This window comes from Otolemur garnettii, unplaced genomic scaffold (assembly GCF_000181295.1).
Source record: "Otolemur garnettii isolate 467f Iridium unplaced genomic scaffold, OtoGar3 scaffold00008, whole genome shotgun sequence".
Classification (NCBI taxonomy): domain Eukaryota; kingdom Metazoa; phylum Chordata; class Mammalia; order Primates; family Galagidae; genus Otolemur; species Otolemur garnettii.
The window spans coordinates 18,488,209-18,514,133 of record NW_003852403.1 but is presented as its reverse complement, the minus strand read 5'-3'; the positions used below and the strand labels follow the sequence as shown (position 1 = coordinate 18,514,133).

Genomic DNA, 25,925 nt, shown 5'->3' with positions numbered 1-25,925 from the left:
ACCCCCCACCACACTACCAAATGAAGAAATAGAAAAAATGAAATTGTGAAGATAAGAGGAATGGGAAGAGGAGAAAGTGTTTGGGGAAAGAATCACCCTCAAGGAATTAGAAAAGCATTATTTGTGTGTACTAATGCCATGTTAATTTTAAGTCAAATAGCAAAATACGATTTTCAAAGCTCGATTGACTGGCAGTAACTAAGTCAACCAATAATTAACTCAGTGTGTACCTACGTTTCTATATATATATATCTTGTGGATATTTCATATTTGAAGACAAGGATGATGATTAGGGCACGTAAGAGGCTACCTTTTTTTTTTAATTCGAGTGTTGTACTGGGACTATCACCATGGAGAAGACACAGATTTAGAAATTCAGAAACTCAACAATCAAAGAGTCGATCAAGAGTTTTTGGCATTTTGGGTTTTTTTTTTTACCAGAATCTTATTTTATTTGACACATCTCATTCTTACTTTGACATTTATGGTGTTAAAAAAATGTTTTCTTGATATACACAAATAAAAATGTTAACCTGCCTTTAGTGAAATTGAAATGTAAGTTTCACTCAACATAACAACAGAAATGAAATATATTTGAATGTTTGTATTTTTTAATACAAGATATTTTAAAAGCCTCCTCCTTTCATTAAGAGAGTGCCATCAAGCATGCAATTCATGAATGATGGGGATAAAAGGTTAAAGGAAGCAGAAAATTTAAATTTGAAAAATCATATAAAACAATAAGAAAGAAAAGAATTATAATGGAACAATAAGTGGACTGGGAAGAAGGGTTTCTGAAAGTAAACTGGCCATTGTTTTTGCCCCTAGGGGTGGTGGTTACATAGGCTAGGGGTGGATGAACCTGGACTAGAACCATGATGCCTCTGTCAGTTAGCTAGTGATGTTTGGTACATTGACTCATTTTGAGAAATTGAGATAATAATGCTATGGCATTATATCTTGCTTTGAGAATAAAAATAAATAAGAATAAATACACTTGGAAGAAAGTTTGGGAACACATTTAGTAAATGAGAAATGTTGACATAATGATCATTATGAGGACTTAAAATCCAGTGGGAAGAACACTCATTAAGAAAGAAAAAAACAAAATACAAGAAGAATATGATCACTGCTATAATAGGATTATACATACTGTAAATGGTCCAGGAGGAGCATGACTGATTCCAGCTAGTGAAAATAGCAAAAGTTTCATTGAAGAAGTAGTATTTGGTTGAATGTAGTTGATTAGGGGATAGTTGAGGGTGTAAGGGGAGTGAGTGGAGAGGCACCAAGCTGAAAAGTCCAGATATACAAAGACACACATGGGTTTGAGAGGGAGGTGATGGACATTTTGCTAAGTAGTAGCCTCTTTAGTCGTAGGGTTAATGTGTTCATGTGATGAGAAGGAGAAATGGAGACAGAGAACTGAAGGCAAAGGAACATTAAGAATAATGGGAATTAAGTCAGGGCCAAATCAACAGAGAACCCAGAACACCAGGCCAAGGACATCTATCTTTGCTCTTTACTAAAACAGGCAAGAAAGTCACAGAGCAAGAAAGCTGGAATAAGTAAGTACTATGTCACCTTCTAGAAAATTACAGTTGAAGCTCTTTAATCTATAATTTATTTCTCCTCAGATATTTCTAAGCAATCTATGTCATTCATCAAGGAAGAAGTCCAATCTTGCAAAGACACAGGAACTAAAGTTAAAAGGCTTCTGTGTTTCTGATGGGAACATGGTCAAGAAGGAGGAATAGGAGGAAGGGGCAGGAAGAGGAACTGTGCTTATCTTTTTCCTAAAGCAAGCCAATAAAACCAGCTCTTGAGCAAAGATGAGCACTAAATACCTCAAAGAAAAACATTTTAGGGACAGGGCTTTCTCTTTCCTGTGTGTATGTAAACACACACACAAATATATATATATGTGTATGTACACGTACTATATATATATATATTTAATGTATATGTATATAATGTGTGTATATATGTAACATGTTTAAAGCACACTGTTAGATAAACTTTGTAGAATAAAAAAAGGTGGAGACAACATATTGCTTTTTAAACTAATTTTTAATATACCACCCAAAGCATAAATATCAAGATGAAAAAATGAAGTCTGGGAGAGAGGGCAGGTGAAGATAATAGGAAAAAAACACAGCAGCACAGCAACACAGCAACTAACCTCCCCAACACTGAAGACGATGGATGTGCCAAAGATGGCTGCTAATAATCCCATCCCTTCCTATGCACACGTACCACTTCTTCTACAAGAGACAGACCTCTGCCTCTTCCTGTTGACTGAGATCAGGGTATGACCATCCTGACTGATAGAATGTGAGGAAACAACATCCTATGACTTTGCAGCTTGGGCATTTAGAAGGCCTGGTAGATTTCATCTCTCCTTTCTTGGCACCTTGAACCATCATCTAAGAAATCCAGGCTACCCTGCTAGGGTGAGAAGCCACATGGAAGGGCTATAAAGGAACAGATGCCTCATGGAAAGAAGAAAAAGGAAAAAGCACTATGGCCCAAGTATGGAGCCCTGAACCCAGCCACAGGCACCATTTGACTCCTACTATGTAGGAAAACGCAAGTGAAAATACTATAGAAATGGGCCTGCAGACCCCCTGCCAATCCAGGAATCATGAGATGAAACCAAGATTGCTTTTTTATTTTTCTGGTGGTTTATTAAACATGGATAGAAAATAGAAATAATGCAGAAAAAATAATTTTTTTCTGTGAAACCACATGAGATTTTCATACCTCCCAAACACAGTAGTTCTCTACAAGTTGGAAATACCTCCTTACTGTGGAGAATAGTATTAGTAATTCTCAGGGCTATTTCTATATCTCACTGTTGGTAGTGAGGTGGAATCACAAGTAGGATTGCAAGGTAAAATACAGGGTGCTCAAGCTAAATTTGAATTTTAGATTAATGACTTTTGAAATATAAGTAGGTCCCATGCAATATTTGGGACATAATTATATTAAAACATGTTCATTGTTAATCTAAAATTCAAATTTAACGGGGCCCCCTATCTTTTTTTTTTTTTGATACATCTGATAATCCCATATGTAAAGCATTGCTTTTTTCATGACTTTTTAAAGACAAATAATGATTTATAGGAAAAATGTAGACTAAATCTCTTTGAATACCTTTTTTATAATCTCTTAAATAACTCCGTTGAAGGCAATGTAGGAGGAAGAGACAGGAAGGAGAGATGGAATAGTTGCTAGCGCATAGGTTGAAACAACTTTTACAAGTCCTAGACATCATGAATAAGATCCAGAATAGAAAGCACGTGACAGAAGGGGAGGATGACTCCTAGGGTGTAGGTTTCTGAGTCCTTGTGTGGGTTCTGACCCAATGCCCTCTCTCCTTTGGCAGATCTCTCCATCACCCTGGCCTGCTTTCTCTTCTGTATCACAAGACATGTGTAAGTTCCATTCAACTCTTACCTTCTGTGATTCTGTGCTGACAGGAAAGTAGAATTCCCATTAAGGCCATAAACTGAGATTTTCACAGACTTGAAAATTGTGTCTTTATGCGGCTCGTATTAAATGGCTGGCAATCCCTATTTATTCCATTTGTGGACCTACTTCTGATGAAAGGATTGCTCAGCCATTTTTCTAACTCTTCCCATTAAACTATAATAATATATTACATTAAAAGCTTATGGTTTAAAAGCTTTTTGCCCCTCTTTTATGAGTTAATAGTGACCAAGTTAAAGTTGTACATGAGAAGGAACTCTGGTTATTAATGAGTGGAAAGGAATGGAGAGAAAAGGTCTTCGAAAATCGCCAAGTCTTCATATTTCTGGGAAAAAAAATTAACTTTGGCATAGTATCAGACTTCTAAATTATTTAATGAAGTCCTTTCTAATCCTATGTTCCTGGTGACCTAAGGTTAGAATGTAGCTTTAACTTAAACAGAAACTAGTTTTTGAAGCACTGCAAAAAGAATTGGAATGGGAAATTTGTAGGGTGTCCAAGTTACTTATAAGCTATTCATTGTAAGCATTCATATGATAAACTCAGTTTTTCATGTAATAGCATCGGTTTATCACATTTCCTAAAAACTACGGAGCAGGCATTGATATGCATTTTATTTAATCCTCACAGCCCTATTGTGTATTATTTAACTCCGTCTTCTAGGTTCAATAAGTTCAGAGAAGCTACGAGATGAAATCTGTGTCTGATATCTCACAACCAACAAGGATAGAGTCAGGATTTGAATGTAATTCTGCATGATATTAAAACACACATTATTTTTTCTACTTTCTGTTAGCCACAGAAATTAAGGATATAAATGTAGAAAGTATACATTCATAGTTATTTGCTGCTATTCTAAAATTTTCTTTATTTTTTTTATTCAGAGTCTCACTCTGTCGCCCTGGATAGGGTACTGTGGAGCCAACATAGCTTACGGCAACCTCAAACCTCATCTCTTGCATTTAAACAATCGTTTTGCCTCAGTGTTCCAAGTAGCTAGGACTGTAGACCCTACCTTGCCTGGCTAGTTTTTCTATTTTTAGTAGAGACAGTGTCACTCTGACTCAGGCTGGTCTCTAACTCCTAAGCTCAAGCAATCCACCCACCTTGGCCTCTCAGAGTGCTAGGATTACAGGTGTGAGCCACAGTGCCCCTAAATTAATTTTTAAAATACCAAAAACAAGAAATAAATTACTCCGCAGTGAGTAACAGCCCCGTTCGCCATGTGTGTCTCTGTCTCTGTGCCACCCTGCCCTCACCTGCCTGCGAAGGTCCCTGGTCTTCTTGCACATGTTGTCTATGGCCGTATTCAGGGTATTACTCCTTTCCTTTTTTCCAGTCTGCAAAGAAGAAAAAAAAATCACATAAGCAATGGTATCAAATTACTCTTTATCACTTAGCAATTTGCTTTCTAAATTTTCTGAAAATAACAGCTTGAAATTCAAGAATAGGTTTCAAAACTGCTATATTACATATGATTCATGAGCATTTCACTTAAGACTAAGTAGAATGGTGATTAAAGCTCACATTATTTTCTTCTCAGCTTCTGTAATATTTCTGATACAAGGTTGGGTTGTAGTCGGGGCGGCAGTAGGCAGAACATTATCTCCATGAAACTGTGATCTTCATTCTTAACAAGTCAAGTCTCTAACTGCTAAGCGTGCAATTAGCTTAAAAGCATTAGATGCCCAATTTGTCAACTTCCGTGGGAGTTTCTGAAGTCATTTTCATAGTGTATTGTGTAAGTTATGCAGAACCATATTGGAGTTTTGCTAAACACTAAATGAAATATGCAGTGTAAATTCTTACCATTTTCAAAAGTTGACCACAATTTTAGCTGACAATATTCCAAGAACAGATTGTTTTAAGTAGGAATTGGACGCTGTTTTTGGCTCTTTAAGATCGTTTGTGAAACACCTTTTTCTTCTCTGAGCAGAGCAGTTCTCTCTGTTATATCCTTAACCTAAATCTTTAGGCTATTAAGCGCAGGGAGAGTCACCTTGGTTGGTATTTTCTACATATTATTTTTGTGGGAGACAACTGGATTAAATCTAATCATACTCTTTTTTAGTGATATCTCATATAAAAGAGATTGAAAAAAATCATTATGTGATTCACCTCTAGGAAAACTGCTGCTATTTAAATTAATAAAGTGAAAAGAGTTCTTGAGAGAAGACCTTGAAAATCAGGAAGGCAAGTTTAAGCAGTTGATAACTAAGAGTTTGCAGCATGGACTCAATGAAGAAGGATGCTGAGGCCAAGTGAAGGCAATTAGATAGCGTGTCAGACTCTCTTCCCAGGGACCAACCTGATACATACATCCACGTCCTCAAATGGAAAGACTTCAAGAAATTCAAGCCCATCTACACTCTGCCCTAACCTACCATTTTAATCTTATCTCCTGCCAGATCCTCTCAAATACTGTCCTTGAAGGTAGCAACCTATCTATACTTTCCTATCTCTTCCTCAGCTTCTTACACACAATATACCTTTGAATTCAGAGAGCGTCTCTCAAAAACACTCCTATGGAAATCTTGCCTGTTCCTCAAAGGTTTCGATAAATAATTCCAAAATAAAAAGAAATTCTGTTCAAAAGTCAGCTCTCACTTCTCCTTGCCCCAACAGCACTTTGAACATTTCCCGACACGCTCGTTTTGTTTCCGCGCACGCTTATTACCCGTCTAGCACACTCATTACTGCTAGAATCTTGATGCTGGCAAGTCTATCTTATTTTTTTCTGTTTCAACTAGTAACTTACATGGGTCTCATTGAATGGTCTAGTTTACAAATGAACTTTATTAAAAACACAGAATAGTTGCATTGGGGCCTATCATCTTCCAGGAAATAGTCATACTAGAGTTTGGAGAGGAGATTTTTGCACTGAGCTTCAAGGCACTGTAAAAATGCTCTATTAGCTGGCACCCACCTAAACCTTAGTTAGACCTAGATTTTCAGTGGCTGCGTTAATGATATTTAAGGTATGAAAAAATTATCATCATTGAGACCATTCTATACACTGCAAGATATTTGGCGCCCCTGGACCCATGTCCACTAAATTCCAACACTAACTCCCAGGCACTGTGATAGCCGAATGATGGCACCACACACTTCCAGCTGCTTCCCACAGGGAGACACAGTGGAGGACCATGAAGTCCTTGACCACATTTTATTTTTGAAAGACAGTATAGAATGTGCATAGAATGGAAACTATGTCTAGTGAAAAAAAAAGGTGGGGGGAGAAATAGGAGGCATAGAAGGTGGATTATTTCAATGAGCAGTAATATAACTCTGGATATCAGAGAAATGGTGGCAATTACCCAGATGAAATCTGTAGCTACCCAGCATTGTAGCCATGGAGAAGTGCGAGGGTTAATTCAGTGATATATAAGGCAATGGCATAAATAATGCACAGGAGGCTATAAGACAGTTCCTAATTTTACCTAAAGAACCTAGCTGTTATTTTCTAGTTTCATGCAGTGATAGCTCTTGGATGTATCTCTCTCTACTTTAGGAACGCAGAAATAGAAAAAAGGGGGCAGGGGTGAGACAAACAAAGCGAACCCCCCCCACCAGGCACACGCAGTATCAGTAATAACAGGGGACACGCCTGCGTGTGAGCTGTAAAAACCCACTAGCCTCTGTGCTGTGATTCATCGGAACTAAAGGATGCTGACCTTCTCAGAGCCAGCAGCAGAAGCATACAAAACTTTAATAAAGGATGACAAGAGGTGACGGCATGAAGAGATTCAATAAGGGCTATAAAGATGATTTCCTAATTTCTAGCCATAGATTAACCTTAGTTTAAGATGCCTCATTGGGTCAAAGATATTTTGCTCTCTTGGTAATAATAAACAGCCCCTGTCATCACAGGGAATACAAAGTTCTCCCTCCCTCCGTTTCTCTCCCCTCATGCCCTCCCTCCACCCACAACCGCCTTCCTTCTTTTTCACCTCCAGATTTTTACTAGGTCCTTTCTCTATTTATCCAGATTTATTTGGCTTCCATCAAGCCATGTTATGCTTCTTTATTCCTTTTGCATGGCATAAAAATAAATAAGGCGAGGAGAAATAGCCCTGTCCTGCTTAAAGGCCCTCATTCCCTCTGTTTTCAAGGCCTTAACAAATCATCAAGCAATGAGCCAGGACGAAAGGTGAATTCTGTGTGCTGAGGTAGGGAATGGAAAAAGCAGGATATTAAAACACAACCACAGATGACAGTCAGACCTGCCCGTATCCCAAGTGCTTGGAAGAGAGGATGCTTCTTAAGGGAATGCTTAACGGACATGATCATTAAGTCAGCACAGCCTGGCTAATGGAATAGGGACCACTCGAGTGGAGTGTCAGAGAGAAAGAGCCTGAGACAACATGACCCAGATCAGCACTGTATGGGAGGGGGGCAGTCAGAACCTTCATCAGTAAGTAAACTGCCAGCAAGACTTTATTGGGAAAAAAGAAAACAATTCTGAGTGTGGACTTCATTTGGTGAAATTACATTAATTGTGTTGCTCATTAGAAATACTGACCCAATGTGATCCAGGCTTATTAAACTTATAAAAAAATCTTAACTAGGAATCTTTTCATCAATTCTCCTTACCATCTCTCTCACATGACTGACCACATTTCATTGCACTGTCTTGAGGTTCCGTTAAAGCTGCCCACAAATTGGGAAAAAAGTCTCTTTATAAATAAACTCCTTAAATTATCCTAATCTGAGTGTTCCATCTGTTTCCTGTTGGGACTCTACTGGGAAGAACCTCTAACACTGTGTTGTTGAATACTGCAGCTACTGGGTCACACGTGGCTGTTTAAATTTAAACATAAATTAATTAAAGTTAAACAACATGAAAACCTGAGTTTCTCAATTTAAAGTGTTCATTAGTCATGTGCGTCTAGTGGCTGCTGCACTGTATACTGCAGATACAGAACATGGACACTGTTGCAGAAAGAGCTATGAAACAGCCTTGTTATAGGACATTGGTTTTCTCAAATATCTTTGAACCAAGCTCAACAAATTTCTATATAAAATTTAGTGATTGAATTGCATCTTCAAAAATGTCCGTAATCAGAAATGTAAGAGGTAAGAAGTCAAAAAAGAGGTTTTTTTATACAAGCAGAGTTCCTACTTGCATTTAAGTCTTCCTTCTTTCCTTCCTTCCTTCCTTCCTTCCTTCCTTCCTTCCTTTTCTTTCTTTCTCCTTCCTTCCTTCCTTCCTTCCTTTTCTTTCTTTCTCCTTCCTTCCTTCCTTCCTTCCTTCCTTCCTTCCTTCCTTTCTCCTTCCTTCCTTTCTTTCTCTCTTTCTCTCTCTTTCTTTTTTCTCCTCTTTTTTCTTTATCTCTCTCTCTCTCCCCCACATCCCTTTTCCCTCCCTCCCTTTCTTCCTCCTTCCTTCCGTCTTTTCTTCCCCTCTCTTCTTTCTTTTTAGCTCACTGCAGCCTGAAACTTCTGGGATCGACCTCAGCCTCCCACCTCACCCTCCATAGTAGCTGAGTAGCTGGGACTATAGGCACAAGTTTCCATGCCCAGCTGTAAGTCACCTTTCAAATAGATTTGAATAAAATAGTGAGCAAGGAACAAACAAACAAATACCACACCTCCCTTACGTACTCCCTACTTACTCCCTACTGAAAACATATGAGGTCCAATTATGTCCCTTCTTTGCTCTAAAACCCTTCCCTCTATTGTCAATCAAATTAAGAACAAATGCTTCATCATGGAGCTCAAAGCCTCACATAATCTACCTTCATATTCACTTATCAACCAGTAATGAGGCACTTTAATGGGTCCTTACATATTTTAGGCAATATAATCACAATTTAAGAACTCTGCTAGAAATAGACATAAAGACAGTGTATAATAGAGGTATCTAGGGTACCACATGGCTTGATGAGAGCAGCACCCCCTTCAAGGATGAGAGAAGAATTCCCAAGCAGGTGACAATTGAGTATTGAAGGCCATGTGGGAATCAGCCAGGTGAAGGTGAGGGAAAAGGCCATTATGCAAGTCAGGGGTAACCTGCAGAAAAGTAAAACTCCTTAGCGAGTATTGGGTAATCAGGGCAATAAGTGTGCGGGAAGGCTTGATTTCAAAGTCTGGGACATTAAGTAATGAGGCTGATCCTATACACAACTGGGGGTCATAGAAGTTGAGCAAGTGAATGATACAACCAGACATTATATCAAACTGGCTAGAATCTGCACAATGGACTGGGGAGATTAAGAACAGAAATAGGCAAGAATTACATGGTCATAGGAAGAGTCTGTAAGAGAGATGAAAAGTGTAAAAACCAATGCACTGGGAGCCAGGATAAAGAAAAAGATGTACTTAGGACCCTGTGTCAGTAAACTGGGTAAGAGAATGACTGGCGGATGCTGGCAGGGAAAAGGAAGAGAACAATCTAGGCTGGGTCCAGGTTTCCAGCAGTGACCACTGGCTACATCATAGTGCTGTGAATAAGACGGATACTTAAGGAGAAAACCAGGTCAACACAGAGATGATGGTTTTAGTTTGGAACTGTTGGGGAGCTTGTGGAGAGCTCCCTTCATTAGTCTTTGCCCTGTGGTTCACTGCTCCCCTGCATGCTCTCGCCAGACTGCACTGGCCTTGAGAGAGAAAACCTCCTGCTCATGGTGTTCCTCACAGCATCTGGCACAGTGCTTTTCACATAGTAGGAACTCAAAAGTTGTTTATTGAGTAAACAGAGAAATAAGAGCCTGGATAAGAAAAATAAGCAAGATATGAGCTAGGCAAATCCCATAACATTTTTGCATCTTAATTTCAAAACCCATAAAATAAAGTTTTGGGCCAGGCAAGGTGGCTTATGCCTATAATCCTTGCACTCTGGGAGGCCGAGGTGGGGGGATCCCTTGAACTCAGGCATTCAAGACCAGCCTGAACAAGAGTGAGACCCCTGTCCCTGCTAAAAATAGGCCAATGAGCTGGGCACTGTGGTAGTCATCTGGAATCTCAGCTATTCAGGAGGCTGAGGCAGGAGGATTGCTTGAACCCAGGAGTTTCTTTGAGCTAGAGTGACGCCACAGCATACTAGCCTGGGCCAAAGAGTGAGAGTCTGTCTCATAAAAAAGACAGAACAAAATGGCCTCAGAGTATTTCTATATTCTTTTCTAACTTTAAAATTCTATGAAAGTGCCATGTTCTCCAAAAGGAAGAATTATAGAACAATATGTTACTTTTAGTTTTTGAATTTCTTGCATAAACAGAAAATGTGTAAAAACGTGTCCCTAACACAAACCTGAAAAGGTACAAGTAAAAGGTGACATCTGAAATAGGCAGGACGTGATCACACCCCCAAAAACTATGAACCCTTGACTACTAAGATGAATTTTAAAGCAAATAAAAATGTATCTAATGTACAGTCCAGTGAAAATGTGACCAGTGCATAGGAGCCCTTCCTAGAATTTAAACAGCAAGAAGATGGTTTTGGTGTTATTTTGTTTGTTTTGTTTTGGGTTTTTTCACATGTGCCACTTTATCCTATCTTTTAAAATGATACATTTTCTTTTTAGTGGGAAATGTTTATTTTATAGTAAAGATGAAATATGATGTCCTTAAACTTAGTTCTTCTGTACAGAAATAGCTTTAGAAATATTTTATGCTTAACACGTAACAGAGGCACAGATTTATATTTTCCAGGCATGGAAGATATATAAATAGACAAGCATAAAAAAATGAAACTCCTTCTAGAATACCACTGTACTGAGGAGCATGTCAGGAAAACATCCCGATGGGAGAGGTTAAATACTCTTTCTAAAACAAGGTCTGTGATAGGAAAATACAACTGTAATAAAACAAGCTGAGATTGGACATGAGGCTTTTAAAAATTATAACTGTCTAAGGATAGAATGATTCAGCTACCAAAGGAAATAGTTTGAAAAACCGACCACAATTGTCGAAAAGTTTTGTGTTGTTTGGGATAATAAGATGCTGTCACCACAGAGCTGCCTGCTAAGGCAGGACAGGGAGTCAGGGAGGGGAACCGACATTTTGTCAACTATTTACCCCATGTAAGTGCTTTACATGCATTGTCTCGATTGCTGTTTATAACTCTTCAAATGCTCGCGTATGAAGACACAAGTTCCATAAATTTAAGTATCTTGTCCTAGGAGGACACACTGGAAATGGTAAGACCAGGTAGAGCTGAGCTGTATCTCATATTTAATCCACCACAGCGTAAGAACTTCAATGCCTTGTGGCTTAAACCCAAATTAATATGGCTTCTATGTAAATAATATAAATGTGTTTCTAAAACATGACCAGCAGGATATAAGTTTGTAGAGGCAGTTACCAGAGCTCTATCACTTGACAGATATGTGTTCCTGGACAAGTTCCTTAATCTTCAAAGTCTTAGTTTCCCTGCCTATAAAATGAATTTAATATAAGAACTATATTATAGTTCTTATATAGGGTATATACCCTTAATATATAGGGTATTGCAAGAAGTAAAATGACTAAGGATATATATGATCTGGCAAATAGTAAAGGCTCGAGAAATATTAGCAGTCATTATTGTACTTGCCATCAGTGTCACCAAAACCAATAACACTTGTGTTTCCTGAACTACGCCAGGGGGCTGATTTCCCTGAGCTTTCCTAAACATAAACCCATTACCTTGAAATGCTCTCCTCTCTTCTCACACAACAGGGAAATTCTTCACCTCAGTTCCCAAGTAGCTGGGATTACAGGTGCCCACCACAATGCCCAGCTACTTTTTAGAGACAGGGTCTTGCTCTTCCTCAGGCTAGTCTCAAACTTGTGAGCTCAAGTGATCCACCTGCCTCAGTCTCCCGGAATGGTAGGATTGCAGGCATGAGCCACTGCACCCAGCCTTATATCACATTTTCTAACTCTCTTCAACCTCACAATAAAAATGAAAAATTATAAATCCTCTCATTTGTGTAATCTCTTCACATATTTCAACTATAACACGTATGAAACTTCGTGTTATGTTTTATTTGCACTCTGCTTTGCCTTTGAAATTTTCAACTCTTAACTCTATAATCTTAGTATTTATTTTAGTATCTGGCACTCAACAGCTGTGGGTGAATGAGTAAATGAAATAATGGCTAATACTTTCATTAATGATATATGATATAAATGAAAATACTTTTGTTAATAGTATATGATACACACACATATATATTTTTAGAAGTGACAAACCAATAGTTTCTAAAAGGACAGCAAAGCTTCCAATACAATGGAAAAAGTCCCAACGGGGTTTTTCCCAGTGTTTATATATTTTTTTTTTCTAACAGTGTTTATATTTTTAACAAAAGTTATCAATATCCATCCTTTTAGTTGCCAAATATTCTGTTAAATCAGGTTTTTTGTTCAAAGTCTGTTATCATTATGCCCTACAAAACGGTATGATAAACTTGATATGAAGATGACTGCTAATGTGTGGATCAGAAAATGGGAGTTCTACAATAAGCTCCCTGGTTGACCATGACTTAGGTGAATCACCACCCTTGTCCTTAGTCTCAAAGGTGCTTAGTATGTATAAAAGAAGGTCATTTAACTAAATTCCCGGGTTCCTACCAACCCTAATAGTATGTGGTATTAGAGTGCTCTATTGCTATGTGTAGTCTAAGAAGTGGCCAAATACTGACCCTCCAGTCAGTCGCCTGTGTTTTCACACCAGACATGTTTACACCAGACTATAGTACTTCAATCAATAGTCACCAAACAGGAAAGAAATAAGCTTGAGCTTGCACTGTAAAACTAACAAACAAACAAATAAAACAAATCATCGTACCTGGGATGTGACTCACTTTCTCCAAATCTCAGAGCAGAGATGGATATAAACCAGAGATTTTATTTTATTTATTTATTTTTGAGACAGTCTCACTCTGTCACCCTGGGTAGAGTGCAGTGGCATCATAGCTCACAGCAACCTCAACATCTTAGGCTCAAAGCAATCCTCTTGCTGCCTCCTGAGTAGCTGAGACTACAGGTATGTGTTGCTGTGCCCAGCTTGTTTTTCTATTTTTAATAGAGACGGATCTCATTCTTGCTCAGACTGGTCTCAAAGCTCCTGAGCTCAAGCAATCCACCCACCTTGGCCTCCCAGAGTGCCAGGCAGGGCTTTCTCTTTTAAAGAAGTTTCTGTGAATTACGAGCCACACATATGTGCAAGCGCAGTGCAAAGATCCCCCTCAAGGACGACTGGGTAACCCTGAAGCAGACTACCTGAAGAGTCAGAAAGAGTCCGACACATGTTCCCTAAAATCAATGCTTCTTTCGCTATGTCTACTTTGAGCTACTACATTTTGTGATAATTTACTGCAATACCCACCTCCCATTTTTCTTGTCTTCCTGCTAGAGTTTCTCACTCCTCACTCCAACTCAGAAAACTCCAGAACCAATATTGCTTTTTATCAGGAGAAATTTACAATATGAAATGTACTTATTTCCGTGATTGAGCATTCAACTAAACTTGCTGTGGCCCCCCACTCTCGTGGATTTCAGAGCTTGCCAAATCCTGGGTTAATCGCTGTTCTTATAAATCATCCTATGGTTACTATAGAAGGAAAGGAGTAAGTTCACAATTGAAGGTTGCACATAGGGTCGGGACAGGATCCAAAGAGACTGTGCCCATCATGGTTCCTGCACACTTCCTGCAGTGTTCATGCACCAGAATACAAATACAGGGATCATAAAGCGATTTAGCTAAGAGAATGCTTTTTTTGAGAATATTTTCATTTTCTTCTATTAAAGTTTTGATCATTTCTTTTATGGAATGGTGGTGTTATTTAGGAGTAATTGCTAATGTTTTTATTTGACACAGAAGAATAATGGAATATCTGTCAGTCTCCCAGGTTGTGTGTGTGTGTGTGTATTCTCTTTGCCGCTTGTTCTAATATATTTGAACAAATATCTAACTTGAAGGAAAAATGGTTTAAAACGATGAAATAAGAAATGTGCCTAATCTTGCCATCAAAATTGATTAAATCAGCCAGTCGTGATATTGGCATCTAAAAAGAGCTTAACATAATTTCTGTGCTTTGGAAACTGGGTTATTTTCTCAGCTTGTCAGGACATTTAATATCAATTGCATTTAAAATAACATTTATGTTAAACTGCAGTAGAACGTTCTTGCACTATTTGAATCAGGAGGAAATATTCTTCAAATTTTAGTTCTAAGACTTATCAACAAAGTGCCCACATGCCAGGTGTATAAGCTGAGCTTCTCCTTATCTGTAGGTTGAGGAGGAGAATTCCTGCTTTATAAGGTTTTGATGGGCATTAAATGAGATAATGTGCAAAAAGCATGTAGAGCAGTCACTGTCTTATAACTGACACTTAATGACTTATATTTATTATTAGCAATACAACTAATTGTAAGATTATTAAGGGTAAGGAACATGAGTTATTTTATTCACTGCTATATCCCCAGTGCGCTTTTCATAATGAATGCTCAGTATTTATTAATCATTTGAATGAATTTTTAAAGAATAAGTGAATAAATGAATGAATGAACATATGAAACATGATGCAGATCTATTCGGGGGAGATTTACTATGGTCATCAGCAAGATTATAGATATCATGTTGCAAGTAATACTGGCCCCTCGAACATAGTCGACTATTCAAGACAGTTAATGTAGATAAAATACAGATATAAAAGCCAAAGTTCCTAGCCCTCTAAAATCAATGAATGGTTAAATCACACATCATGTCTTTAGTGACATTTCAATTTCTAAAATTATTTTCTTAAGTCACTGGCAGAGGATATTTGCGTGTTTTGGAAGGAGATCTGGCTAGCTGTAGAAATCATTTTGATTTTGTGATCCTTGACCCAGCAGCCAGCTTTAGGAGAATGGCTACATCTAAAGAAAATAACTATGATCCTAAAGATAAGATCTATAGGAAAGCTAAGCTTTCTCATTAGCTCATGTAATGCTCATAACAACCTTATAAAGCAGGTATTACCATCCTCATCCTATAAAGAAGGGGACGCTTAGCTCACTTCTGGAAGAAAGTGGAAGAATGCAGTATTTTATCTTGGCAATTATACTGTGAGCTCTTAGGCCAAAGACTGTTTCTTTCCTATTCAAAACCAAACTAAAGTCTAATAAGCAATAATATGGCATTGTATACAAAACACACATAAATTATTTGCCATCTTTGAAATAGAACCACTGTTTTCTAGCATTTTTTTCTCTCTCTTACGATGCTTTGGGGGTAATTAGGACACCACTGATCTTGTTAAAATGTTGTCTTCTGCCATTTCTCCAGTTTTATAAGTCCAATTCCTACTCTTTCGATTTCTGAAGTCAAGTTTTCCTAGTTTAATAATACTCAATAGGTCAAACTTCAGCCAACAGTGGGCTTTATGGAATTTGAATCATAGACTATCAAACGAAGTATTTCCATGGCCTGTAGCTATGAAATCTACAATAGGTAGATTTCCACCATTCTGATTACTGTTTTCACTCTTAACTGTAATCTGTGTCAATCTGACATATTTATTTTTAACACTACAAAAGTACATGGACATGGAGTTTTTTTACTGATTAACAGAAATATTTTCTATGCTATTTTCAATCAGCACATTCAAGGTCCGTAACTTAAAGAGTTTCAGATTCTCCAGCATGTAAGAAAATTAAATAAAGGTAGCCTCCACTTTCAAGAAACTCGACATATGAGAAAGTTTCCTTCAGGATAGATTAGCAATGTCATGTACAATAAGATGCATAAATGCAATCTAAACATTTTTACCCCATATCAATCTGAAATAAAAAATTTTAAAAGACGCACAAATCTATTCTTTTGTAGCAAGTCCTCTTAGCCTTTTGAAAATATTATTCACTGTAAATATTGATTTGTACAGACATCTTTAACAGAAAGAACTCACAAACAGGATCTGACATAGGTTCCCTCAGAATAAATGCTGATCTTTATGGTGGAACTTGAGAGGCACCAACCTCAAGAGTCACTTGAGCTCCTGCTCAAACCTCCTCTCTCCATTTTTCCTCTACTGTCAGACTCCATCTAATATTTGACATTTTCTATTCCTCTTTATTTCACTTAAAAATTTTAGCACTAACTAAAGAATCAAGATGTACATGGAACATTGATGTGCTAGACCAAGATAATGATTTTCCAAAGAAATAATCAATAACTAGTTATATGACTCTGAATGAAACCTCCACATCCATAATAAGGTATAAAGGTCACAATGTGTAAAGACCAGGGAAGGTTTTTCTTAGAGAGGATTTATATTAAGAAAGCTAATTTTGTTTTGTTTTGTTTTGTTTTGTTGGTAGAGACAGAGTCTCACTTTATTGCCCTCAGTAGAGTGAAGTGGCATCACAGCTCACAGCAACCTCCAACTCCTGGGCTCAAACGAGTCTCCTGCCTCAGCCTCCCAAGTAGCTGGGACTACAGGCATCCGCCACAGTGCCTGGCCATTTTTTGGTTGCAGCTGTCATTGTTGTTTGGGCGGGCCTGCAGTGGATTTGAACCTGCCACCTTAGGTGTATGTGGCTGGCGCCTTAGCCACTTGAGCCACAGGCACCGAGCCAAGAAAGCTAATTTTGGATTCCCATTCTTCTTTAGCATACTGTCTGCTTCCAGGCTCCAGATACTGCAAAGACTTTTCTGGGCTCTCGATGGGTTTGGTCAAAGCAAGGCACAGGGAAGCAGGAGGGGAGAAAAGTTGAAGTACATATTTTCAGGCTGCTATTGCATGGGGTTGTTGTAAGCTGACCGTGTTCTACCACTAAACGCCACAGCTCCTGTCCAGCAGCTCTCTTTACACAGCTACCCCCTCAGGATCCAGGAATCACTGCCTGCCTTGGTTGGGCAGGCCTGGAGTGGGCAGGGCTCCCTGCAGCTGTTAGCCTAGGGTCTCATTCTGTTTTTTGTTGTGTCCCCCCAATTTGCCTGCACCTATGCAAATAGGCAATATGCAAAATAATAAACTTCCCTGAAATGACCAGGCTGATGCACTGTGTTAATTACCATGGCCAGTCCAGGAGAAAACTCAGCCTTCAACACCCAGAGCCCTAGAAGAACTTTCCTGTCATCCTTATCTTTCCTGCCTCCCCTTGCTTCCACCCCAGAAAAGGGGAGAAAAAGAAAGAAAAAAGGAAAAAGCCACTAAATTCTCTTTCAACTGCTACTTTCCTTCCTATAATAGCCCTGAACTACGGGGGATTAGCCCAATGCAAATCAGGACAGATGTTTTGACAATTACATTCTAATTAGTGGTTAGAGGTGAGGGAGTGACACAGACGTTTTGGCACTGCTTGACTTTTCAACCAGGGTTAAGGAAAGGATTTATCCCACTGTGTAAAATTAAAGAAATAGGGAGAAATACATGTATAATTTTATTTTATCTGTTTTTTTAAACATCTTAGCTATTTTAGTTTTAAATTCCAAAAGCTGCCTTGGAAACATCCCACATATTGGATATGTGTTATTGGGGAAAACAGAAGGAGGAGGAGGTTGGTAAGACATACACAGAATACTAACAATTGTCAGAGGCCTGGCCTGAGAGGGGTGTCCGGGTCAGTTGAGTAGAAAGAAGGGCACCAAAAGGAAGGAGCCCTAAGGGCACAGAGTCCAGCTCTCGGTGGTGCCCCAGACTTGTACAGAACCCTGATATCAGAATGATGCAAACTTAAAATTCATGCTGCAACTTCAAAGAAAATCCTTGCCTATTCAAAGTGATATTTCTAAGAATAATTTCAAGTACGCCTTTCTAAGTTTCTTTTTTTTTTCAAAATACTGATGGGGAAGGGAAAAAAGACTCTACTTAGTGAGTCAGAGAAGAGGCGTTAGGTCCTATCTTTCCCACTTAGTAGATGGGTGCCGTGGGCCAAGTCACACAGTCTCTATGGGTCTCAATTTGCTCTTCTGTAAAATGGGTTATAGGAACAGATTTCTTGGGGGCCTGTCTGGATGTGATACTATGTGCTAAATATTACTATTGGTGGTGTTCATTGCCTGCTAGAGGTATTTTCTTACAGGGCTGAGTAATTTTTTTTTTGGCCAGGGCTGCGTTTGAACCCACCACCTCTGGCATATGGGGCAAGCACCCTACTCCTTTGAGCCACAGGCGCTGCCCTGGGATGAGTATTTTTATTTCATTTAGTAAGAAAAAATACTATTGGAAGAATATTCCTGGTTTGTTGGTCAGTCACACTGGGAAAACTTAACCTGGAGGGTATGGTTGGACGGAAGTTGGGGAGGACTTCATTCACAATCCTATCTCCAGTGGGTTTTTCTGTTTCTCTCTCAGCCCTTTGTCTCTACTTCCACTGGATAGATGAGTTATCCTGGAAATGCTAAGCTGTGGGTAACTGAGGGAAGAAGAGACAGCAAGCCTTTTAAAGACCAAGCCCAGGCCCCCGTCTCTTTTGTTCCTCTAGTTTGGAGGGAGGAAGAGCAAGGGGCAAGCCACAGCAAAAGTGCAAGAGTAAGTAGGCATTAGTGACAAAGATGGTCTGGGGACCAGTCCAATCAGCAAGATTTAAGATGAAATATTATCCAGGCTATGGCATGTCCCTCCACATCCATTCAAAATGCACATTTGGTGAGTGATTCTCCTGTAGACAATCCATGTGCAGAGATTTTGAAAGTCCTTCAGTGAGCTTTCATAGATGCTATTGGATAGAACTTACAGAACACGCAGGCACCGGAGAGGCAAAATTAAGTACTGGCCTATTCAAAAGAGAAACTATAAAATAGCCATTTGAAATGGGCTTCTGAATCTGAAGCAATTGCTGCTACTATGTTATCATGTATTAAAGAGATTTATATGTTACTTTTTATCTTAGGTTTGGAAGGCAAACCAGGAAACATCTATGTTTCATTATTATTTACCACTGAAAAAAACTCAGTACATTTAACTTAATACGTGATATCATTTAGTTTGATTCAGATGGGTTCAGAATCTTTAATGTTAGAGTTTTATTTGTTTAATGACCACTACCCTCTGTCCCAAGGGTCAACCTTCTCCCTCACTGAGATGTTGCAGACTAACCTACCCATCAGAAAAGACAGACATCTGGGGAGTCATAAACCAAGCCTCTCTGAGCCGGGTGATTTGAACGCCGAGCTATAGATCAGCTGCAGACGTCAGGGAGCCCTGATAAAGCAGCGCAAAGCTCCCAGTGAAGCACAGCCCAGTCGCGGGAGATTGCTGTGATGATAATCGCCAGAACAAACCATAAATTCTGGACTTAGAATTAGAAATGGCCTGTAAACATCAAATAATGGGTGTCTAAATTGAAAATGAAACTATCTGTTGCCTGTAATATTTCTTGCAGTGTGGTTTAGAGAGCCAGTAACTCTGGAGACAGGCGTGATCCTTTTCAGTGTCTGCCGTTAGAAAGCTGGGGATATTAACTCCTCCTTCCATCAACTTCAGGGAAACAGACTGAAATGAACTAGCTAGAAATCATGGGGCATAAAATATACATTTAACATCATGCAGCAAGAGCATTACAGGTTAAAAAATTCGGAGAAATAATAAGTACTGTATTTGAAGAAACTCACTAGGAAGCACTAAAGAATGGGTCCAACTTATTTACTTAGAACACCTTTTCATGTATTGATATATAGTAGAACCTCCATCGTTGACCACCTCCCTCCCTTGCACTGATCACCACCTTAAGTTGACCTATTTTTCATGGACTCCACGTGCACCACATGTATTCAATGCAAGTTCCTTACGTTGACCACCTTCAAATGTTGACTAGTGTGTTACAGTCTCTCAGGTGGTCAACTTACAGAGATCCTGCTCTGTGTGTGTATGTGTAAAAAGTCACACTCGACTTTTTCACATATATGTTGCACATATATCAAAACTCAGCTTCCCATCTGCTTGTAAGTGAATGCCAGTCCTAAGTTAATGTGGGTCTAGATTACACAACCATTTTAAAGACATGGCATTTGGATACAGAATAATTGAAGCTGAGCTATGACTTAAAAGACTTCTAAAAAATTAATTTCTTTTTGATATGGAGGTCTCCCTTTGTTGTCCAGGCTGAACTAGAACTCCTGGGCTCCAGGGACAGCAGCTGGAACCATAGGGGCAGCCACTGCAAGCAGCTTGAAGGATTTTTTTTTAGGTACTTTATTAAATAGGTAAGAATCATGTCTAATCAGCATATTTTGGATCATTTCTAAATAACAAGTGAATGAAAAAATATTTTTTCTTGTACCATTTTATAAATAAAACAACTTTTTTGTTCTCTTTTATGGTTATTAAACCTAAGTTCTTATGAAACGATCAAGATTTGTATATTAGTGGTGACTACATTACTGAAAATTTATCAAATTCAGGTTCAGGGATCTTGACTTTTTATAAAGACTTATGGAAGAACAGAAGACACTGGTTCTTTTGGATTCTTGGTATTGTAACTAAGTAGATTACTTTCCATGTGAGTGTAGGTGTAATATTGTATATGAACCAGTTAAACAGTAATGGGGGAGGGGGAGTCATATTTGACAAGCAGGAGTGCTGGAGCCAGCAGGGAGCATTTGGGGACTAGAGGCAACAGGGTAAGATCTGTTTATCAGTAGGAAAGTACCTACATATTTCAGTAACCAGTGTTCACGGTGGCAGGATGCTGAATGTTAGCTCAGCTGCACTCTCCCTGAACAATTGCTGCTGGACAGCTGAAGGAAGAGATATTAAAACCGATACAGAGCAATTGCAAAGCCTATCTGGGAGCTCTCTGCAAACATTGTACCTTAATCAGGAGGTGTCTTTACTCAAAACAATATTCCTTATCCCCACCGCCATGATGGAAATGCTCAAGTTAAAGAGAGCTAACAGGTAAAAATATTTCTTCTGAATTAACATGTAAAGAAGTGACCAATATATTGCAGAGTATATGGAAGAGACAAAGAGAGTATATGGAAGAGACAAAGGCTAAAGAATACCTGTAATATGTACAAACAACAGTATCAAATGTTAACAGTTTACTTACAATGTGCCAACCCCTTCATCCCCTCAATTTCCCTATTAATCACTAGACATTATGTTTTTGTGGCATGCCATAACTAATGCATAGTAAAATGTTTATTATTCTCATCCTAAAGATTTGTCATTCTAATCAAATGCTTTTAGTGACCTAATAGAATTTGAGCCAAAGAAAGTCTTCTTGTCTAAACAAAATTCATGATCTCATACTTGAGTCCCTTCACTACCAGCCATGAAGGGTCATAAGCCCTAAATCCAGACAGTGCCCTAAATCTGTCTTCTCCCTCCAACTGCTCATCAAAACCTTGCCTTGGTACTGCCAGAATCCAGCTACTTTTATCTTCATCATTGCCATTATCTTAATCCTCTATTGCTGTGACTACTGCCACCACCACTACTGGTTTACCTGTTACTTTTTACCCTTCCAGTCTCTTAACCAGTGGATTCTCCACGCCACGGCTAGTGTGATCTTTAAATAAATACATACATGCATAAAAAGTTCTCTTCATATTCTCTGTTAAAATCCACCCTTGGGGCTCGGCACCTATGGCTCAAGCAGCTAAGGTGCCAGCCACATACACCTAAGGTAGCAGGTTCGAATCCAGCCTGGACCCGCCAAACAACAATAATGGCTGCAACCAAAAAATAGCCAGGCGTTGTGGCAGGCGCCTGTGGTCCCAGCTACTTGGGAGGCTGAGGCAGGAGACTCGCTTGAGCCCAGGAGTTGGAGGTTGCTGTGAGCAGTGAAGCCATGGCACTCTACCCAGGGTGACAGCTTAAGGCTCTGTCTCAAAAAAAAAAAAAAAAAAAATCCACCCTTGGCTTCCTTTTGAAGGATTTTAAATAGGGACCCAACTCATTAGCACGCTCTGAAGCTCCTCCTTTATCTGACCTCTGCCTACCACCTCTCTAGCACCATCTCAGGCCACCTCTTCTCTGTATTCTTTGTGACACTTACACATTCCATTCTCTCCTTCTCCATGGGGTTCTGTTTAAATCAATCCTGAACTTGGAATTCTCTTCCCACTCTTTAGCTCCTACCCAGTTATGTCCTGCTCATCTTTCTCATCTCAATTCTAGTGCCACTTCTGCCAGGAAGCTGTCCCAGATTCTTAACACTCACAGGTGCCTATCATAGCTTGTAATGATAACTGCTTGTTTATTAATTGATCCGTATATATCTCCCCCAATTGATAGATTAGAAATACTGAGAAGACAGAGGAGTGAGTCGTTTTCATTCATTGCTCTCTCTCTGGCTCCTAGAATATGCCTGACACTTGGATGCCTCAATAATTAGGTATTGAATAGAATAATGAATTAATTACTTAGTTGTATGAGAATACTGGAACTGAATGGCCCATAGTGTAATCAAGGTTTTCTTGCCACAGCTACTGGTAGTCTGTGAAAAATTCTATCTTGCTGCAATTTATTTCTATATTGTTGAGCTACAGAATGTGTGAGATTTCATTGGGAAGATAGCACACCATGTGGAAAAATGACAAGATTGCTACAGGACTATTTTGTAAAATAATTTTAAAATAATAATAAATTATAAGTTTTAATTAGACATTCACCTATAGAATTTAATTAATCAGTTCTGTGTATACATTTAGTATACCATATGTTGAATTAAAATATTATTTTCCTAAAAATTTAAAACCTCTTTTAACATTTACCTTATAAAGAAATTATTTTTTTTTTAAACGTGTAATCTATACTTGGTCTGGTCTTAAGGTTAAGACACTTGAAATCAACAACTGTTTGTAAAAAGAACTGTTGTCATGATATCTACTAAGATTCCTTGTTATTTCATTATTTGAAGTTTGTGATCCTGTATCAATAATTCGGAGAAAGAATAATTTATTTTTTAAGTGTTCTAGAGAATTATTTCTCTAATTTCAATTCTCCTAGAAGGGCTTGTTAAAAATATAGATTCTGATCATTTGTGTCTAGGTGGGGCCTGAAATTCTATTTTACCAATAAGCTCCCGGGAGGTACTGATACTCTAGTTTGAGTATAAGGATGTAGAATAATTGGAATACTCTGATCTAAATCCTACACTGCTCAAATACTCAGCAGTTTTTGTTCTTTTACTTTTGGCTTTGAAATCTGGCATACAAACATATACAATCCACTTAATGCTGTGGGTGCCAGAAATCAAAAGTCAATTACCACTTGGCAGCCTATACAACCTTTCTGTTTTCAAAATATCAAAACCTATGTTACCATAGTTGCTGTACTCTTAGGGAAAATCATGGATGATATTATCAGAAGTAACTACAGTATTCTGGAATAAAGTTCCAAGATTGCCTACTCACCTAAGTCTGAGAAGTGGTCACCTAAAAGTCACCCCATTTAGGTAATTATATTTTCTAGAAGTTAGTAAGAGTGTTGAAGGGTTTTTAACTATGGTTTTCATTTTCCAGAAAATACGTGAAACAGAAGAATCTTGGTAAATATGATCAAAAATCACTTCATTTTATAAATGTAAAAACTGAGTCAGAAGTGTACCAAAATTAAAGAATTTGCCAGCAATAGAGTTGATATGAGAATCAGGTTTGTAACCTGTGTTGGATGTCAAATGGTAACCCATGGGCATAGTAGTTTTATATTCTGAAATTCTCACTAAAATATTAGCTTATAGGGATTTTTAGCATTAAATAAACTTATCTAAATGATAATTACCTACTTGTTCCTTACCTAGTACACACTAAGAACTATGTTCTTCTCTGTCTATGTATTTTATCTAGTTTAACAGTCAGCTTGAAGAATATTATGTTTACATTTTATAGAAGATAAAATAGAGTCAGACATATTACAATTTTCTCAGAAATAGTAGAATCCATACTCTTTACACTATGTACAACATATTTTAAATGTTTATAAGTATTTTTTATTGCAAAACTCTTTGAACTTAAGCTGTTATTTGGATGCCTCTTAAATAAGCTCAGGACATCTGCTCTGTTGATGTGTCAGAATAGTAATATTTCTGCAACTACAGAAAGGGCGCTTCTATTTATTCCCTGCATTGGGATCACATCCCTGACCTTTACCCCTACTGGAGTTATATCAGGCTTGGTTCTCTCATAAGTTATTAGTCACAAATATAGTAATAAACCAGAAAATATGGAATTTTGAGTCATTGAAGATCAGACTATCCCACTCACCTTCTGCTGAGGCTTTTATTTAATTGCAGGCTAGTACATTTTAATACTAAACATTTAAGATCAGATTACCTGTCCAGAAACAGACACTGAAAACCCTGGTTAAAACAGAACTAAGGCATAGTTTAGAAGACAAAAGAGGTAACATGCTAAGAGAACAGACATACCTCAAAGATATTTGAGTTAAGTTCCAGACCACCACATCACATTGAAACAAATATTTCAATAAAGTAAAAGAATTTTTTGGCTTCCCAGTGCATATGTTTATATTATACGGGCATCTACTAGTGTACAATAACTTTATGTTTAAAATACATTATACATACCTAGTTTAAAAATATTTATTGCTAAAATGCTAAAGACCAAAGCAATCTTCAGCATGTCATAATCTTTTTCTAGTAGAAGGTCCTGCCTCAATGGTAATGGCTACTGACTGATCAGGGTGGTAGTTGCTGAAGGCTAGGGTGGCTGTGCCCATTCCTCAAAGTAAGACAACAGTGATGTTTGCTTCATCGACCGACTCTCCCTTTCATGAACGGTTTCTCTGTTGCATATGATGCTGTTTTGATAGTATTCATTGTCATTTCAAGCAGGAGGACATTTCATCCCAAGAAGCAACTCCTTATCCATTCAAGTTTTATCATTCAATTGCAGCAAATATTACTAAAATATTCAATAACATCTTCAGAATCCACTTCTAATTCTAGTTTGTTACTTTCACATCCACAGTTACTTCCTCTTCTAAAGTTTTCAACCCCTCAAGTCTTCTCTGAGGTTCAAATCAACTTCTTCTTGATTCCTATTAATGTTGAAATTTTAACATCCTTCCATGAATCAGAAATGTTCTTTTTTCTTTTTTTATTAAATCATAGCTGTGTACATTTATGCAGTCATGGGGTACAGTGTGCTGGTTCCATACACAATCTGAAATATTTTCATCAAACTCATCAACATAGCCTTCAGTCATTTTCTGAGGTATTGCGTTAAGACATTTTTATTCTACATTTAGAGAGATTCACATCACAAATGTTCTTAACGGCATCTAAAATGGTAAAAATCCTTTTCAAAAGATTTTTAATTTACTTTTCCTAGATCCTCCACAGGGTCATTATCAATACAATTTGCCTACAATTCTCAAAGGAAACATGGAAGCTACAGCCTTATTAAATATTCTCCTTAAACAATAAGACTTGGAAAGTCACAAACACTCCTTAATTCATGGACTACAGAATAAATATTGCGTTAGCAGGCATGAAAACATTCAGAAGGAGTTCTGTCTCCATCAGAGCTCTTGGGTGACCAGGTGCATAGTCAAAG

At 38.2% G+C, this 25,925-nt stretch overlaps 1 protein-coding gene across 2 annotated transcripts in view; it reads right to left on the bottom strand.

The window, feature by feature from the left end:
- The window catches only part of CTNNA3 (catenin alpha 3), a 1,564,769-nt gene that overhangs the window by 744,617 nt on the left and 794,227 nt on the right, over positions 1-25,925 (bottom strand). For both annotated transcript variants that reach the window (XM_012801447.2, XM_003783622.3), the window contains one exon: positions 4,752-4,832. In XM_012801447.2, the coding sequence (XP_012656901.1) occupies positions 4,752-4,832 (81 nt within the window). The remainder of the gene's footprint in view (positions 1-4,751; positions 4,833-25,925) is intronic.